General features: G+C 60.6%; 5 protein-coding genes across 5 annotated transcripts; 2 read left to right on the top strand and 3 right to left on the bottom strand.

Moving 5' to 3' along the window:
* Nucleotides 1-4,441: 4,441 nt before the first annotated feature.
* BKCO1_12000118 (c6 finger domain-containing protein) lies at nucleotides 4,442-7,972 on the top strand (the record flags this gene model as incomplete). Its single annotated transcript, XM_020270609.1, has 3 exons — nucleotides 4,442-5,468; nucleotides 5,618-6,719; nucleotides 6,769-7,972. 3 exons carry the CDS (start codon nucleotides 4,442-4,444, stop codon nucleotides 7,970-7,972), a joined length of 3,333 nt encoding a protein of 1,110 aa, XP_020132605.1.
* Nucleotides 7,973-9,951: 1,979 nt separating this feature from the next.
* Nucleotides 9,952-12,261, bottom strand: BKCO1_12000119 (palmitoyltransferase akr1; the record flags this gene model as incomplete). The annotated part of the gene is made up of 4 exons (XM_020270610.1): nucleotides 9,952-11,015; nucleotides 11,069-11,141; nucleotides 11,193-11,993; nucleotides 12,046-12,261. 4 exons carry the CDS (start codon nucleotides 12,259-12,261, stop codon nucleotides 9,952-9,954), a joined length of 2,154 nt encoding a protein of 717 aa, XP_020132604.1.
* A 554-nt stretch (nucleotides 12,262-12,815) lies between these two features.
* BKCO1_12000120 (eukaryotic translation initiation factor 3 subunit g) lies at nucleotides 12,816-13,834 on the bottom strand (the record flags this gene model as incomplete). Its single annotated transcript, XM_020270612.1, has 4 exons — nucleotides 12,816-12,871; nucleotides 12,924-13,095; nucleotides 13,154-13,760; nucleotides 13,818-13,834. 4 exons carry the CDS (start codon nucleotides 13,832-13,834, stop codon nucleotides 12,816-12,818), a joined length of 852 nt encoding a protein of 283 aa, XP_020132488.1.
* Nucleotides 13,835-14,326: 492 nt separating this feature from the next.
* On the top strand, nucleotides 14,327-15,235 carry BKCO1_12000121 (uncharacterized protein; the record flags this gene model as incomplete). The annotated part of the gene is made up of 1 exon (XM_020270613.1): nucleotides 14,327-15,235. The coding sequence occupies one exon, from the start codon at nucleotides 14,327-14,329 to the stop codon at nucleotides 15,233-15,235; it is 909 nt and encodes a 302-aa protein (XP_020132489.1).
* Nucleotides 15,236-15,423: 188 nt separating this feature from the next.
* On the bottom strand, nucleotides 15,424-17,410 carry BKCO1_12000122 (major facilitator superfamily transporter; the record flags this gene model as incomplete). The annotated part of the gene is made up of 4 exons (XM_020270614.1): nucleotides 15,424-16,021; nucleotides 16,107-16,253; nucleotides 16,313-16,799; nucleotides 16,999-17,410. The coding sequence occupies 4 exons, from the start codon at nucleotides 17,408-17,410 to the stop codon at nucleotides 15,424-15,426; spliced, it is 1,644 nt and encodes a 547-aa protein (XP_020132486.1).
* Nucleotides 17,411-17,771: the final 361 nt, after the last annotated feature.

Here is a 17,771-nt window from a genome sequence, read left to right on the forward strand (position 1 = left end):
AGCTTGGCTGGCGCCGGCCTATCCGAGAGAGACTCGACGGATGCGAGGAATCCGAGGAGAGGGGGAAGGAGAAAAGAACGCGCCGCCATCGTCAGCACAGGGGGTCGGTGTGTGCGCTCAATCACTTTTTCTCCAACGAAGGAGTCGAGTTTATTTTTGCTTGGCCACGGCAGGCCCGCTAATGCAGGGACGTACGAATACGCTTTGTAGGTCGAGAGAAACATGTAGCGTCTTTATCTTCTTTTCTTTTTTTTCTTTTCAGTCTTCGTCGTCCACTGCGCCAGGGTCTGGCCGAAGTCTGTCGTCATTGTCGAAGCTGCTCGACCTACCCAGGCAGGCAGACAGGGGAGTTCGACGCCCAAGAGTTTGCGCCATGCCCAGCGCCTTCTCAGCTGCCGTCACGCGCTAATGTATCGCTGGTCACAGCGCAAACTTTGCGATCTGATCCTGAATCTGCGTGCCATTCTGCGAGCGGCAATGATCTCTCGCAGGCCGGCGGGCCGCGGCAAAGATCGGTGTGGGTATATTTGGATGGAGGGGTTTCGACGGCGGAGGCGTTGAAAGTGTTACCAGCACGGCTTATGCTCTACGATCTTGACTCAGCCCGGCCTTGGATTGGTGAGCGTGTCGGAAGGCGCGCGCCATGCTCGCATCCGCATAACGCGCAGCCGCTGCCCGCGGGCCAGGGAAGACGGGCAAAAGAGAGAGATGATAGACAGACGAGGCGGGCGGATGCCGGGTGGTGCCAACCAATCGCGCCGCCACCCCCACCATCCTGGCCCGGCCCTGGATCAGTGCTCCATAAGCACCAAGGAAAAACCGAGAGGAGAAATAGAGGACGGCCGTTTGTTGTCGTACGACATGCTGGAGCCATGCGCGGCAAGGCAAGGCCGGGTGCTCCGAGCCGTGGTGTGGTGCCCTCGTCGTCAGCTAATAAGCCCGCCATGTGGGCAGGCCGTGGGCGGCCGTATCCGGACATGTCCCATATTGCAGCAGCTGCTAGTTCGGTGCGGTGGGTTGACAGAAGAGCTGGCAACCCTAACACAGCCGCCGCGCGGCGCAACACACAATTGCGACGGCGCGATGCTCCGTGGGCCTGGTCTGTGGTGAGCCACTGGCGTCCCACTTGGGGCCCTATTGATTTTTCCTGACTAGTTACTATTAGAGGAGGCACGGAAGGATTCGAGGAATCTGCAGCCGGCGGGCGGGGAGCTGGGCAAGCGACGTTGCACACGCACTACCGCGGCGGGCATGTGACAATGACGGCAGCGGGCAGCCCGTCGCATGGCCGTCGACCACGGCGAACTAGGCAGAAGACGTCCCGGCGCAGCGGCGCGGGCGGCAGCAGCTGCAGGGAGCGATGGTTTATTTTCGGCAGCGGCTGCTGGCGGTGATCGCAGCTCTGTCCAGCTCTGCCCGGCTCTGTCCAGCTCTGCTCCTCCCATCGTCCATCGTCAGGCCCCAAGGCGGGCTGCAGAGGCCGCCAGGCAGTCATCAGCCAGCTGCCCTGCCACCCACGCGAAGCCGTGAAACCACACCCGCCCCGTCCGCGTGGCCGCTCTGGGTCCCTGGGTCCCTAAGTCCCTGGGTCCCTGGGACCCTTGGTCCCTGCAACCAGCGCATGGCCGCAGCGCGGGCGGTCCGTTTTTCATCAGACGCCGACTCGCTGCTTGCCGCCGCGACTCAGCGCTGCGGGATTGCCCTTGATTGATGGAGAGACTTTAATGCGGTCCGCCGCGTTTTGGGTCCAATGGCGATCGTCGCCCGCAGGTGGGGAGAGGGGCTGTGAGTGGAGGACGGGCGGTTTGTTTTGCTGCTCATCATCGGTGCGCGGCGTTGCGCAGGAGAGGCTACCTAGGGTTGACGTCTGCCCTGGCGCCCTGCCGCGCCCCTCTCTACCCAGGGCCTCGCGCCAAGCCGCGCTGCGCTGCCTGAGTCGTCCGCACCCTCCCAAGCACCCTCGCCTGTAGTGCCCCGACTCGAGTCCAACCCAGCCGACGGGATGAGATCAGCTCGCCGCCCGCGGCCACAAGGCATAACCAACCTCCGTCGTCAGGCCTTCCAGCGCCCGGCTCTGCCCTCCATGTCTCTGCTCCGTCTCCGTCCTGGATTATTTTTAACCGGAGCCCACAGTCAGCATGGCAGCCATGCGCGGAGGAACCCGTCCGACGCGGGGACTGTGTCCTACCTACCTGTCTCTTTTTTTTTTCTTCCTCGGTGCGTGCTCTGCGCGAGCTTCTCCGCATCTGATGAGTGGAACGTTGCGAGGCAAAAAGATTAACCCATATATTGGCTCTCGCACGCTAGGTACTACTATAGGCCGAAACGTTGTCGGCCCGTTGCTAGGCTTTTGGCGCGGCAAAATCAAGGGGATTCGCACGCCTTTGGGATCCCGACCTTCCATTTCGTATTTCTGTTTACCTCGTAGGGAAGGCGCGGTCATTGCGGCGCGCGCGTGTACCTACCTACGTCTTGGTAAGCAGCGCGGCGCGGCGCAGCGCGATATTGCGCTCGTCGCAGACTAGAGCTCAGGCGAGAGCTGCAGAGCAGTCAATCAATATTCAATCGGTGTTTTGGTGGAGGAGCTAGGGCGGCGGCAGCAGCAGCAGCAGCAGCAGCAGCAAGCAGAAGCCGGCAGGACGTTGCACCAACGGGCCAAACATGACGCAGCTCGAGATCGGAGCGGGGGACCCCCCCTCCATCTCGCAGGGGCGGCGGCGTCTTCTGTACGAGCCAGCTGCGCAATGCTCCGGGCGGCGTGGGTGGGTGGTACGGAGCGTGGAGGGCTACGCACGTACGATGCATGAACTCATCAAATGGGGCAAATTGCGCCAGGCGTCTGGCAACAATATTGCCAACGGCGCGCGGGCTGCCCCCGGCGGCGGCGGTCGTCCCAGGGTTCGCGCCTGGGAGCTGGGCCGGGAAGGCAGCCGACTGCCGTCGCTGCTCTCGTGGCGTGAGGCATGGGCAGGTCGCAGCGACAGGCACCGCGCAGGCGTCGCTCAGCCAGCCGCAGGCACGCGCCCGCCCCGGCCGAGTGACGCGCCCGCCCTTCCCGCCCCCGGGCGCTGGAGGAGCGCAGTGGGCAGGGGCGCGCGGGACCCGCTGGCGCGGAACAGAGCTAAGAGCTAAGCTTTGCGGTAAAGTTGGCTGGCCCCGGGTAGATCGAGAGGTGATCGCTGAGCCAGCGCGGCGAATCAGGGCGGCGGGCAGCAGCGCAGGCGGGCGCGGGGAACGCGGAGAGACCCTGCCCGGCGCGCAGCAGCTCGTGGGCGTCGAGGGTGCTGGGGGGCTCCCTGGGCGGGCGCAAGGCACCGCGCGCCAAGCAGACGCCGCGGAGCCGGGGGCGCCAAGGCAGCGTGAGTCGTGCTGTCGGCCGCAAGCTGCGCCCCGGCGAGGCGGCGAGGCCGTGAGGCCGTGATGAGGCCTCCAGACGCGCCAGACGCCGGTGGGCAGCGGGGCGTGATGAGGGCGGGAATCTCCGCCCGCGCCCTCGACGCGCCGTTGCAGGCTGCGAGTAGTACCTAGCCTCGTCAGTGATGAGAGCGCTGCCCTACTAGCGCGCGCGGCGCGAGTCGGCGGTCGCAGCGGCTCTGGTGGGCGCACGGGGCGCCATCCGCCGACGGGGCGCGCGCGGCCGACTTCAGTCCACCACGATGGCCTGCGTCCTTCCCGAGTGAGCGCGCACCAGCGCCTCGTCGCAGATAATGGCTCTGCTTATCACGGCCGCATCGGGCAACGGGCGAGCCCACTTTCCGTCCCCGTCCCCGCCGCCTGGACACGCCCGCGGCGCTGCGCCGGCCCTCGCGCTCCGCCGCCCTACCACGAGGCTGCGTTATAACAGCCTTAAGCTTTCCGAAGACGTTGCCCATGCCCATGCCTGTGCCACCGCCCTCCGCTCTCCCAGCACACGCCCTGCGCCGCCGCGAGGTCATGCCTATTTTAAGCTGCCCAGACGTGCCCGTCCTCGCCTCTAGCCTCCCGCTGCCCGCGCCCTAGCCTCCGCGCGCCGCCCGCCCAATTGCCTGCCGGCCAGCCTGCACCGGCTACCCCACTGGCACTGTGGCGCCGGCCCACTCCTTCATTTGCGTCCGTACGCCCCTAGTCCACCTGCCAGACGTCCCTGCGGTCCGATTGAACCTCGCCCGTCACTTTTCACCACCGCTGTCCGCTCCAACTGCTCGACGCCAGTCCAACGCCCTCCCGCTCAGGATTCCACCCGCCGCCCCTAGACCAACTGCCCTAGCCAGCTCCTGCAGCGGGAAGAAAAAAAAATCCTACCTACGTGCCTGCCCCGACCTGCCGCCCTGCCGCCCAGATCGACTGTGGATCCCGCCTCGGTCCGCTCTTGCCCAGGACCGCGTCGACAAGCGTGACCAATCACCACTACCAGACCGGAACTAACTGACTACTACAACCCTCTTCTCGCGCAAGCACATCCATGTCGTCCGTTGGCGGTGGAGGTCAGGCGTCGCCTGGTTCGCAGCACCAGGCCAGCCCAAACCTCGACGGCGCCGCTGGAGCCGCCAAAGACGGCAGCACCAAGGCCAAGGCAGCCGCCGACTCGACCAACACCAAAGCCCGCAAGAGAACCAAGACCGGATGCTTGACGTGCCGGAAGCGCCGCATCAAGTGCGGAGAGGAACGGCCCATCTGCAACAACTGCGTCAAGTCGAAGCGTCACTGCGAGGGCTACAACCAGCGCGTCATCTTCAAGCCGCCCATCGGTGACTGGCCCGGCAGCACCCCCGCGAGCACCCTCCCCTACCACAGCGGCGTCATCCCCGGCGGCCGCCCCGTCTTCCAGCAGCCCTTTCCCGGCTCCCAGGCCTCGGGCATGCCGTATGGCGCTCTGCAGCCCGGCCAGCAGCAGTATCCGCTGCCGCAATACGGCCAGTTCACCGGAGTCGACCCCTTCACTGGCGGCGCCTTCACCAGTGGGCTGGTTCAAGACAGCTCATATGTCGCCCAGACGCCCCCGTACAGCCAAGCAATGGACCACGCCTCATATCAACAGCGTTCGTACTCGATGGGTTCCATGCAGCCAGAATACTCGCGGCAAATCCAGCCTCAGCCCTCATATCCCCTACAAGCACAAAGGCAGTCCGTACACTTGCCGTATCACACCACCGCGAACATGGGACAAGGGATACCCGCATATTCTCCCCCACCACAAGATCAACAATATGGCCAGCACAATCACGCGCCGCAACAGACCCAGTACAGCCAAGGTTTCCAGTACCCTGCAGCGACCACGGCGGCTGATACGTATAGGCAGCCACTTCCCCTAACTCAGACCGCAGAGGTTATGCAGGCGGCAGACCAAGATGTTCTGGTGTGGCAGAAGGTAGCGAGCCGTCGGCCGGACGAGGACGAGCGCCTCGACTTGCAGTCCCCCGAGAGTGTTCCACGCCCGTACCCGGCCATGCCTCCACAGGTTTCCCCCGACGCCGGCCAGACAGGTATAGGTATGCCGTTCATACCCTCGCAGCAGCTCTGTTTTTAAAATTGGTCTGTTTGTTCCGTGCACGGTGAGAGCCATTGATCGCCAAAAGAAAAAATCAAAATCAAAGGCAAGGACATGTTTGTAGTAGGCTGACGCGCCGGTTTGCGACAGGACAACCCACACCAACCCCTCAACACGCCGTCTCGTTCAGAGGCGGACTTCAAATGTCCGGCTTTTCCGAGCACCACGCCAGCCCAACCGAAGTCCTCCAAGAAGCCGCGGTAGAATATGAAGACGACGATTACTATGACGTGGATTCGGACGACGAGATGGAGTTGTTGCCCGCGCAGGAGCAGGCCCTGGCTCATGGTCAACAACGCGACTTTGAGTTGATGATGCAAATCCACCAAGACAGCGTGAACGAATTGAACGTCAGGCACTACAACACCTTCCTCTACTCGGGCATCTTGGATCAATACCGCGCGGAACAGGTCGCGAATCCGCTACGAAACCCACAGACTGCGCGTGTGTTTGCACACTTTATCCATGCCACCGGCCCCAGTCTTTCCATCTTCGAGAGAAGAGTCCGAAATGCCTCTGCCATGTTCAGTGAACGTCCGGTCCACCCGAGTCAGCAGTCCTTGTGGACTTACACGCTTCCTATGATGGCGCTGAACCATCAGGGTCTGCTTCACTCCATGCTTGCCTTGTCCTCGCTGCACATCGCCAAGTTGCAACGCGCTTCCGTCACGCCCTCGTTCAAACACTACGCTTACGCTTTGAAACGCGTACATCACGCTGTGGGACACCCCAAGAAAAGACACCATGTCACGACGCTGGCGGCCTCTCTCATGCTTGGTCTTTACGAGGTGATGACTGCCGATCATGTGAAGTGGACCAGCCACCTTTTGGGTGCGAAGCAGCTGTTCGTCGAGATCGACTACGCAGGCATGACAAAAGCGTGGCGCAAGAAAAAGGCGGAAGAAGATGCGTTCGAGCGGAATTTTGCCTACGAGAACCCCGGCCTGACCATGCAGCAACCGCGGTACCTGAACAAGGAGCCGAGCAACCTACCGGATGAAAGGGTCGTCAGCAACCTGACCGGCCGCCAGGTCCGCTACGACGACTTTGGAAAGGTTTTTGACGACCAGGGCAGAAGCGGTGCCAAGGCTCCAGAACCGGATCTTACGCACTACGAGACATATCAAGATTTGTGGTGGTGGTTTGTGAGGCACGACGGGTTCCAGAGCGCCATCAGTGGCAATGGGCTTCTGTACGTCAACCGAACTCGTATAAAGATGGGTTTAGCTAACTCACCACAGGATGGACTATGCCAGATGGTCAGACTGCCCACCACGCGCGCCCCTTGGCAAACCCGACGCACTGTACGGAACTCACGACCACTCGATGCTCCTCCTCGGCCGCATCTCGGAATTCGCATCAAGGGATCGGGAAAGGAAGATCCAGGCGGTACAAATGAATGGTGGTCAATGGAGGCCCGGGCTGGGTCTGCCAGGACCTCCAGCAGGATTTGGTCCTCCACCCGGTCAATCTCCTCAGGCGCAGCGACCGGGAATGCCTCCGCAACAAGGGCCACCGGGCGGTGGCGCACCGCCGCCACAGATCCCGTTCTACGGAATGGCGCCCAGTTCGTCGGCGCGGTACATGCCTTCGGCCTTCAAACCAGAGCAGTCCCCCTCGCCCAACCCAACCGTCAAGCTCGAAGACCAGGCCAGCCTCCAAGCCGCCACCCAAAAGGCGGTGGCGGAATGGCAGTCCATCCGCGACGCCCTCTCGCACTACGCCGCGCACCTGGGGCCGGCCTTCGCGCCGCTCGCCGACGAGTTCACGACGCCGATCCCCAGCCCGTTCGGGCCCGCGCTGCAGTACCGCAGCTTCGACATCGCGGTGCTGTGGGCGCAGTACCACATGCTCGAGATCATGCTCGCGCGGTCGCACCCGACGATGCCGCCGGCGGCCATGATGGCGGCGGGCGTGGCGGCGCAGCAGACGGCGCGCCTCGCCACCGACACGGGCCGCATCGTCGCGGGCATCTTCAGCGGGCTGGGGCCCCGCGGCGCGCCGCTCAACCCGTCCATCGGCGCCGCCCTCATCGAGTGCATCATGCCCCTCTTCTTCGCCGGCATCCAGTACGCCGACGCCGCCCAGCGCGACTGGCTCGTCGCCAACGTCAAGGACATCGAGGCCCGCACCGGCTGGGCGTCGGCGGGGCTCGTCGCCAACGGCTGCCAGAAGGTGTGGGAGCGCGCCGGCCTCGCCGGCCGCGGCCCCCGCTACGACTACCGCCGCGAGGACCCCGGCACCAACCCGGACGAGCGCATCAGCGGCCGCAAGGAGGAGCGCGCCGCGAGCGAGGGCAGGAGCCTCACGCTGGAGGAGGAGGAGGCGGCCAGGCAGGAGCTGAGCGACCGCAGGTACATCTGGACGAATCCCGGCACCAGGGTGCATTGGGCCATGGGCATCTTGAGCGAGGAGCAGGACTTGATCAGGCCGCCGGGCATGTGAGTGAGTGATGTGGGAAAGGGGATGGTGGGTGGGTGGGTGGTGGGTGGTGGGTGCGATGATGTTGCGCGTCACCGCCATCCAAACCCCCCCTTTTTTTTCCTTTTTTTTGGTTTTCTCTCTCCTCCTGGAGATGTGTGTTACTATTCTGTTTTTTTTTTTCCTTTTTGTTGGGTTTCGGTAACCTCTCTACTTCTTGCTTGTTTTTCTTATTCCTTGTGTCTTTTTATTTCTTTTGTTGTCTCGCAAAGCGATGGGAAATACGGATGTTTTTGTTACAAGTTTCAGAGGGAGTTTTACATCCTCGGTGGGGGTTAAAAAGCATGTGAGAGCACATGTCATTGGGAGTTTTGATGTTTGGTCATGTTCTCTATGTAGTTGTTGCCGCTGAAGCGAGCGAGCAGGAAATGAGTGTTGAGCAATGCATCCCAGAGAATCAATTCTGTTGTGGCTTTCGGATTTTCCGTTTGCTTTTTCGTTTCTTTCGACGTCTAGCGAAGGGAGGCAGGAACGACATGAGGAGCACGAGCAGAAGGAGGTAGACGTAAAGTGTATGGAGAATTCGAAAAGATCATTCCGGCCATATATATTGGGCAGTGCCTGTCTTTCGGGTGGTTTTAAATCTTAGAATTTTTCTGTGACATGTTAAGTTGACATTCGGATCCAATATGTGCTTCGAAAATCTCCTATGGCATCTTCGACATTGAGCGTAACTTTTTTATGGCTCATTGCAATGTTTGGGGGTTCAAGAAAGCAGCTGTCGGGCGCTTTTTAATTTCAATCTTTCTTCATCATTCAGTCATAAATGAGACGTGTTGTAGATTGCTTGGTCGGAATCTGGCAGATAACTTCACCTCCATGTACCAAAACACTTAGCTATAATGCTTTACTATAAATAATCACTTGTCCGAGGACCCCGTACGTTGCTTCCGCTTACGGGTCCTCCGAAAGATATATTAACACCACATCGCCAAGATACTCCTTCCAAGTTTAACGCCTCCCATCTAATTTTACACAATCATATGGTCGCACAGCATTACTCTTTCTCTCGTCCGCCACTCCTTCACCGAGTGACAAGCAACATTCGCCAAAGAGATATGCATAATCAAGCTGGGAGTTAGGGAGGCTTGGCGACGCTGCGTAAATCCAAAGAAGTTGAGCCGGGGGAGGGGGCTAGAACCATTGCCCTTGCACTCCCCGCTTTGCAGAGCCGTGTATCGGTCCCGGGCCTACCCTGCTCTGAGGCCATGCGGATGCCCACTCGCGATCATTTTCTAGGCTTGACTTCCAGCAGCAATTACCCACAAGGTAGAATGTAGGGAAAATCTCTGACACAGACCTCCTCTGTTCATGCCCTTGCCAACACTGCCTTGCATTAGTCAGGAAGGGGAATCTCGACGGGGAATCTCGTGCGCGTTCACAGCACTGGGCCTTTCCATCCAATAGTTGTGTATCCGGACTTCACTTTGAAGAGTTTGTCCACAGCACACACACACACACAAACACACACACACACACCTTACGTAGGCACATCCATCATTAAACTCATCTCATCTTTTCTTCTCCCTTTGCGCGAAGATCCATGTATGTTTTGTAACCGTTCATTATTTGGTTCTCATATCATTATCTATCTCATGTACTACTACTACAGTCCCAGCGCGCGAACAGCCCCAAAGAAAAAAACAAAACACCCGCTGGCCCGCGTCTCGAAATCCATTACCCTAGACAATGTAGGTAAAAGAAGTGTGTGTGTGTGCACCAACCCGTCCCAACCCCCAAGCGATCATCTCTAAGACCGCTTTCAAGGGAGAACCCCAAGAGAGAGAAAAAAAAAGGGGGGGTGACAGAACATCCCCCCCGCTCCAGCAGGAAGACCCCTCTAACCCCCCGCCCCCATCACAACTCCTTCCTCCGCCACGCCACCAACAATGCGAAGAGAAGAAAAAGAAAAAGAAAGAGTGTGAGAGAAAAAAAATAAAATCTCACACCTCCTCCTCCTCAGCCGCAACGCTCTCATACCTCCCACCCTGATCGTCTCCGCCACCACCACCGCCCCTCCTCGCCTTCATCTTCGGCGGCGGCTCGTACACCCTGGTCCAGTTGACGCGGTCGCCGCCGAGCACCGCCTCGCCGTTCTCGCGCTTCCTGAACATGGGCGCCGGGTCGCACCAAAAGTCGCGGCAGTTGGCGACGCAGCCGCGGGTGAAGGGGTTCTCGCGGCGCTGGGCGAGGACGGCCTGGGCGTTGGAGCCGTGCAGCGCCGTGGCGATGAAGGTGTCGATGCCGAGCATGCGCTTCCACTGCTCGAGGCAGCCGGCCTTGTGGTGTCCGCGCGGGCCGCCAGGGCCGCCGGCGCTGCTGCCGGCGGGACCGGCACCCGCGGCGTCGACTTGGCCGCCGACGGCGGAGGTGCTGCCCGTCGTGATGAACGAGGTGAGCGGGTCCGGCGGGCCGTGGCCGTGGTTGTGGCGCATGGCTTCGAAGGTGGTTTGGGCGCGGGCGACCTGGAGGAGTTGGACGACGAGGAGCATCGTGACCCAGACCAATTGGAGACAGGCCCAGATGGCGAGGATGATGGTGAACGGGTCCTTGTGGAGGGTGGAGCATAGCTCGGGGTCGAGGACGTTGCACTCGGGCGTTTCGGTTGGTGGCGGCAGCACTGTTAGGTACTCCAGCACCAAGCGGACGAGTGAGAGGATTCCAAACTCTAGGCAGGTGATGTACATGACAAAGTGGCGGTGGTTGTTGTTGGCAACGCAGTTGTCGACCCAGGGGCAATGGTGATCTTCCTTGGCAACACAACGGTTGCAGCGTTTGCAGTGTTTGCTCCTTAGTGGACGACGGACCATGCAATGCACGCAGAAGTTGGCCTCGTCGAATTTGCGGGCCTCCAGCAGCTCATCGATTACGGCTTTCTGTTGAGCCCGTGAGCTCGATTTGGGGATGTATCCGGGGTCTGAAATCATCGTTAAGAAGTAAAAATATGCCGTCAAGGAGTAGAAGACCATGAAACAGAGGTTCGTGAAGGGGGCGGTTTTAAATGTCCCTAGGAAGTATTAGCGTCTTGGTTCCGGCCGTCGGAATGCAGAGTCAACTTACAGGGTAGAACGTGTGTAATGTAACGAACTCCAGCCCAAAACAGAGTGCCAGCAAAAACGCCAGATAGAAAGGGCTAAGGGGTTGTCAGCAGAGCTTTCCCTACAAAACGATGGGAGTGACGCACTGTTTTGTGTACGGTCTTCATGTCACCTGGTGCCCATCTCAACAACTGCTGCGCGACCCACTGCAGGATATACGAGACTCCAAGAGCTAAGGGGATAGCGATGTAGATAACCATATGGCTCAGGATATATAGCACGCATATGAGCATGAGGAAGGGCCACAAGAAGAAGAACTTGTTGAGAAAGCCTCTCCGGTCCTTGACGAAGCTCTGCAGCGGAAAGTACTTGGGGGTGCCGTCGGGGTTGTAGCCTGAGTCAGAAAGGGCCTTGTGCCATTGGCGACCGGTGTTCATGTCCTGGGCGGTGATAGCAGGCGTCTTGCCGTCGTTATTCTCGACAAAGCGGTCCGACCCGTACTCGATGAGCTTCTGGATGCAGCCCACGCTACCCTTCACCAACGCCCAGTGTAGTGCCGTGAAGCCTTGGTCGTCGCGCGCGTACACGTTTGCGCCCCAGCGCAGGAGAACCTCGACAACAGCGGGGAAGCCTTTGTATGCGGCCCACATGAGCGCGGTGTGGCCCTGAGCGTCTGGGATGTCGATGGGGAGGTCCTGGTGCAGCAGCAACACCAACTGGAAGACATTACCGTCTAGGGTCGCACTGTGGAGGAGGTTGAAGCCTTGGTCGTCGGTGAGCAACGGGTCGGCGCCGCGCGAGAGGAGCAGGGCCACGATGTAGTAGTTGCAGCGTTTGGCGGCCCACAGGACGGGGGTGGCTACGGCATCCCCGCCTCGTGCGTTTACGTCGGCGCCCGAGTTGAGGAGGAAGTGGCAGAGAGCGTAGTGGTTGTTGATGGCAGCCCACTGTGGAAATACTCAGTCAGCGCGCGGGCGGAGGTGTGCGGAGGAGGCGTACATGGAGCGGCGTGATGTCCTGTTCGTCGCGGTAGGTGGCATCGCATTTGCCCGAGTCAAAGAGCTTCTGGATGGCGCCAATCTCGCCGAGACGTGCCAGCTGCATGACATCCTCCTCGATCGGGAGCGAGGGCTGGGGATGCGACATGTCCTTCATCTCATGCTGGTCGGCGGGCGAGGCCTTGGGGTCGGCGCTGGACGAGGGCGCGGAGGACATGGCGGCGGCAGGAGGCGCGCGCGGAAGCGAGCGAGGGCGGCGGGTCAGAGGTGTGAGGGCGAGTGGGCAGGTGGCAGCGCAAATATCATCAGCGACATAACATCATTAGGCGGGCGGTGTTGTTCGGTCGAGGCTGCGGAACACTGAGGGCGGGTGTGACGGCGATAATTAGCAAGCCCGGCGCGCCAGCACGAGGCGCAGCGCATCCCGCCCGCCGGCCAGGGCACCCGCGCTCCACTTTTCGCCCTTCACCACCCGTGGGACGGCATTGCTGTCTATCGTATGGCGCATTGAATTCCTCAGCCAATCGACACCCTGGCCCCGCATCCTTCTGCTACAAAGGCCCTGCGCCACTCCCGCCACCGACTCCTCGTGCCATGGTCCATCAGCTACCCACTGCGCGGACACCGTGTCAAATGCAGACTGCCAAACTTCATCATGGTATTTTCGTAGCATGTACACCACACCCAACCTCAACTTTTGGAAAGAGCCCTCGTCCACCGAAACTAAGAGCCAACGCCGTAGGAGATGCACACACCCAGCCATCTGACAACCTAAGTAGTAGACTTCTTCGCAAACTCGACGCGCAGGATAAGATGGCCAAACCCGTCTGCCTTTTGTCAGCTTACACGCTTCAACATTCTGTCCGCGGGGGTGCTCACAGCCGTCCACCTTGTCGCACGCAATCTTGGCGTCGTCGCGGTCCGCGAAGCTGACAAAGGCGAAGCCCTTTGCACGGCCGGTTTCTCTGTCCTTGGCCAGGAAGACTCTGGTGACGTGACCGAAGCGCGAGAAGATGTCGCGCAGGTCCTGCTCCTCGGTAAACTCGCTGACCTGTGTCGCTCGTCAGCTCAATGCCCCAAACACGTCCAGAACACGCGGGGGCACGCACGTTGGTGACACGGAGGGTCGCCAGATCGTCCCGCTCGAACTTGCCGCCCATCTTCTCGCCAGTTGCGCCGGCGCGGCCACGGAGGTGGGGCGGGACGTAGCTGGAGGAGCCGGCGCCCAAACCGCCGGCGGCCTCGGGCTCGTCAGCGTCGGCACCGCCGGCGCCGAGCTCGCCCTCGGGGGCCATGGTGTCTTTGAAGGGACACTTGGTGGTCCAATGGTCGCCGGAGCAAATACGACACTTGATCTTGGCGTCCTTCAGGTTGGCCTTCTTCTTCTCGTGCTCGCTCTTGTCGTCGGCCGAGGCCTTCCAGTTGGCCTGGGGACGGAAGACGATGTTCTCGGCGACGCTGGTGGTGTCGGTCTGCGGGCCGGTGGGCTTGCCCTTCTCTTGGCCGAATTTTGCCCAGTGCTTGCGCTCGGCGACGCGGGGGTCGACGACCTGCTTGACGACCGTCTTCTTGATGCGGCGGGTGGTCTTGATCTTCTTGCCATCCTCGCGGATGTAGTAGGAGATGAGGGTCTCGGTGCCGTCCTTGTTCTTGATCACCTGGGGCGCCGGGAGAGCGAGCTGGTCTTCGTCCTCCTCCTCGGCCCAGTCGGTGCGTCTGCGCGTGTCAGCCCGGGGGATCGAGCGGGGAGCGCGGGGAGCGCGGGGAGCTCACCCTGCGACCTTGGACATGGTAGCGGCGTGGATGGTTGTGGTGGTGGCGGAGGCAATTATTTCGCTGTGTGGGGTTATCGCCGGCCGTCGATTGTGATTGTCGAACTTGTGCTCAGTCGCCAGAGCCTGCGCGGTCGCGCTAACAGCTGGCCGGTGCTGAGTCAGGCTCGCCGGGTCGCCTCTGCGCGTCGCCCGCACGCGTCAACACTCGCGCTCAGCAGCCTGAGGCCGAGCTTTGTCAGCGCTGGCTTCGGCCTCGCGTTACTAGCGGCGGCCGCCCCCGACTAAGCCCTCGCACTCGGCACTACAGCTGTTCTTTCATCCAACACCCTCTGTGACTTCACCCGTGGCTCACAACCATCCCGTTGTATAAAACGACTCGAGGCTCGTCATCATGGCCATCATCATCAACTCAGCTCCTCACGCCTCCTTCACAATCAACCTCGAAGACCATTCTTGACTTTCCATCTGAATCGATACTTTCTGAATAGCATCAATCACGAATCCAAAATGTCCAAGACGCTCCTCATCACCGGTGCCACTGGCAAGCAGGGCGGCGCAGTCATCAAGGCCCTCCTCGCAGCCGACGCCGACTTCACCATCCTCGCCGTGACCCGCAACCCCTCTTCCGACTCGGCCAAGGCGCTCGAGAAGCAGTCGCCCAAGATCAAGGTCATCAAGGGCGATCTCAACGACCCCAAGGCCATCTTCACTGCCGCCGGCTCGCCCATCTGGGGCGTCTTCAGCGTGCAAGTCCCCGGCGGCGACGGCCAGACGCCCGAGACCGAAGAAGCCCAGGGCAAGGCCCTCATCGACGCCGCCCTCGCCCACGGCGTCCAGCACTTCGTCTACACCTCGGTCGAGAGGGGCGCCCCTCGGCCCAACGTGCCGACCGAGGTGCCGCACTTCGCCAGCAAGCACCGCGTCGAAGAGCATCTGCTGGCCAAGGCCGGCGAGAACAATATGACCTGGACCGTCATCCAGCCCGTCGCCTTCCTCGACAACTACAGCGGCCATGCCCCGCAGTTTGCCGCCGCCTTCGCCGCCATGTGGAAGAGCTACCTCGGCGAGGAGCAGAAGCTCCAGGTCATCGCCAGCACCGACATCGGCAAGGTCGCCGCCCGCTCCTTTGTCCAGCCGGACAAGTACGCCGGCAGGAAGATCCCGCTGGCTGGTGACGACCTCAGCTATAGTGACGTCAAGCGTATTTTCAAGGAGAAGACCGGAAAGGACATTTCCGAGGCTCCTGAGCAAGTTGCTCGGGGTATCGTGGAGAGCAATGCCGACTTCAAGGCCATGTGGACCTGGTTCGACACTGACGGATTCGGGGCCGATGTCCCGGCACTGAGGAAGGAGTTCCCCGACCTCATGGACTACGCCACCTGGCTGGTGAACGAGGGAGGTTACAACGCCCAGTAGGGGAAAAGAAAAGAAACTCAATCAGGCCGATTAGTCGCTTGGCATGGAAACGATGGCGTGTTGGAAGCTAGACATGAAATTAGACCATATAATTGAAGTATTCACAAAACTCGCTACTCCCATTTCCCCCTCGAAGGCTTTTACGAAAGAAGCGCAAAGCACCCACCGTCTCTCCATGATTAACCAAGCTAATGCGTGTATCTGAAAAACGGATTTTTCCTATCCGTCTCATCCGCAAACGCCATCCTCTCCCTCAACGCCTCCCGCTCCCGGTCCCCCATGGCCGCCAACACCTCCTCCTTCCCCTTGTTCAACCACCCGTTATACACCCTCAGCACGACCACGACCACACAGCTCGCCGCCAAGCACGCCATGATGCTAATCTTCCCGCTCGCATACCCGGGCGCCTCGTCGCTCCTGAACGTCTGCGTGCCGAGCACGTTGCCGGTGCAAAACGCCACCAGCGTCAGCGCGTTCACCGTCACCTTCTTGCTGTGGCCCGCGACGTTGGACGCGTTCCACGCGAGGTTGATCATGAAGCCGGCGCCGAAGGTGCCGCTGAGGAACGACGCCGCGAGCAGCGCCGGCCGGTTGTGCGGCGCGCCCGCCGCGTCGACGAAGCCGTACATCAGCGCCGCGGCGAGGATGGTCGGCACGAGGCAGAGCAGCATCACCGTCGACCGGTCGTTCCACCGGTCCGAGAGGTGGCCCGCGCCGAGGACGAAGACGATGCTGATGGCGCCGTTGGGGGCGTCGAGGATGAGGGCTTGCTGGTCGGTGTAGCCGCTGAAGGAGGGGAGGGGGTTGATGTTAGTGAGAGAACGCTGTTATTTGCGTTGCTTTGGCGAAAAGGGAGAGCGCTAGTACTCACAAAGTCGTCAACAGGATGTTGTTGAAATTAGAGATGCCACCGTTCGGGATGGACGAGAGCATGACGCTGAGGAAGATGAGCCACACACGAAGGTCACGGAAGGCCTCGATGATTTGGTCCTTCTTGACGTGTCTGTTCTGAGTTCCACTGCAGGCCGGGTTCCGGTCAGCATGTGTGCATGTTCGTCTCACAGAGCACGTACGCACCTCTGATTCTCCTTCACCCTCATCAACGCCGCCACCTTCTCCGCATCGCTGAACCTCTTCGCCTTCACCGGCGAATCCGGCAGGAAAACGCACACCAGCACGCCGACGCCCATGGTCAGCACGCCAATGGCCAAGAAGAAGATGCGCCAGGTGGCAAACGCGGTCTCGCCCTCGGCAAAGCTGATGCCGTACGCGACCAGGCCGCCGAAGATCTTGGTGACGGAGTTGCAGACGTAGAACCACGAGACGCGCGTGCCCTGCTCCTCCTTGCGGTACCACATGGCGATGATCAGCACGAGGATGGGCGCCACGCACGCCTCGAAGACGCCGAGCAGCGTGCGGCACACGGCCAGCCCGGCGAACGACGACGTGCCCGCGTGGCAGCACAGCACGATGCCCCACAGCACGATGTTGGCCCCGAGGTAGAGGCCGAGGCGCGACACGCGTTGGGCGAGATACTGCGTGGGGAATTCGGTGGCGAGGAAGCCTTGATTCGTGTGGTCCTTGTCAGTCAAACCGCGTGGCATGGAATCACTTCATAGGCAGTGACTGGTGGCCGAAGCGTGTGCCTTCTTGACCACCGCATTCGGAAATACGACAACGTTTGGGAAACCCTACTTGCTACGTCGAGAAGAAAAAGAGAGAAGACGAGAAGGAGCGAGAGAAAAAGAAGCCACGGCACTCACCAATATAGAACAGCATGCTCACATGACTGTACTGCTGCCCCTTCAGCCCTGTATCCTCCCTCAGCCCCATGACGCTCGTATAGCTCAAAGTGTTCTTGTCTAAAAACTGCAGGAAGTACGTCCCCGCCAGCAGCGGCGTGATGGTCCAGTCGATCTTCCGCAGCAGTCTCTTGCGCGCCCGATCATCCTCCAGCATCGCCCTCCCTTCGGCTGCGATCTCCGCCGCACGCGGGTGATTTTGCAAAAAGGCGAGGGCCTCGTCGGCGTCGTGCAAGGATGTCGTCGTCGCCGGTACGACCCCCTTGTCCGCGACGGTGACGGTCTCGCCGGCATCGAAGTCGATGAAGGGCTTGTTGCTGGCGGGCAAGGGGGAGGACTTTTCGTCTGCTATGCTTTGTTTGGGGGACGACATTTTGGGAACGGGTTTTCTTTGCAGGTGCTGTGAGTCCCAAAGCGCGCAGTATCGGTGGGCGTTAAAAGAATAAAAAACAAAAGCGGCGGCTGAGACGAGATGATAGACGGTTTATTTGAACATCGACATACTCCGCGGGGTAAGCAAAGCGGTCATCTACCGGGGTTGGGATACCGCAACGTAGCATCGAACCATGACTGCAACGTGAAAACGGCAGAAGCGGAGGAAGACAGCCCCATCAAACCCGTGTTGATCGCACTTGGCATAGATTGCCGCTCTTTTTGTATTGGCGGCAGAGGAGTTCGCAATGATTTCATATCAGCTTGTCACTTGATAAGCAGCATCTCTATCTGGGTTGGCC

Source organism: Diplodia corticola, assembly GCF_001883845.1.
Source record: "Diplodia corticola strain CBS 112549 chromosome Unknown scaffold12, whole genome shotgun sequence".
NCBI lineage: Eukaryota > Fungi > Ascomycota > Dothideomycetes > Botryosphaeriales > Botryosphaeriaceae > Diplodia > Diplodia corticola.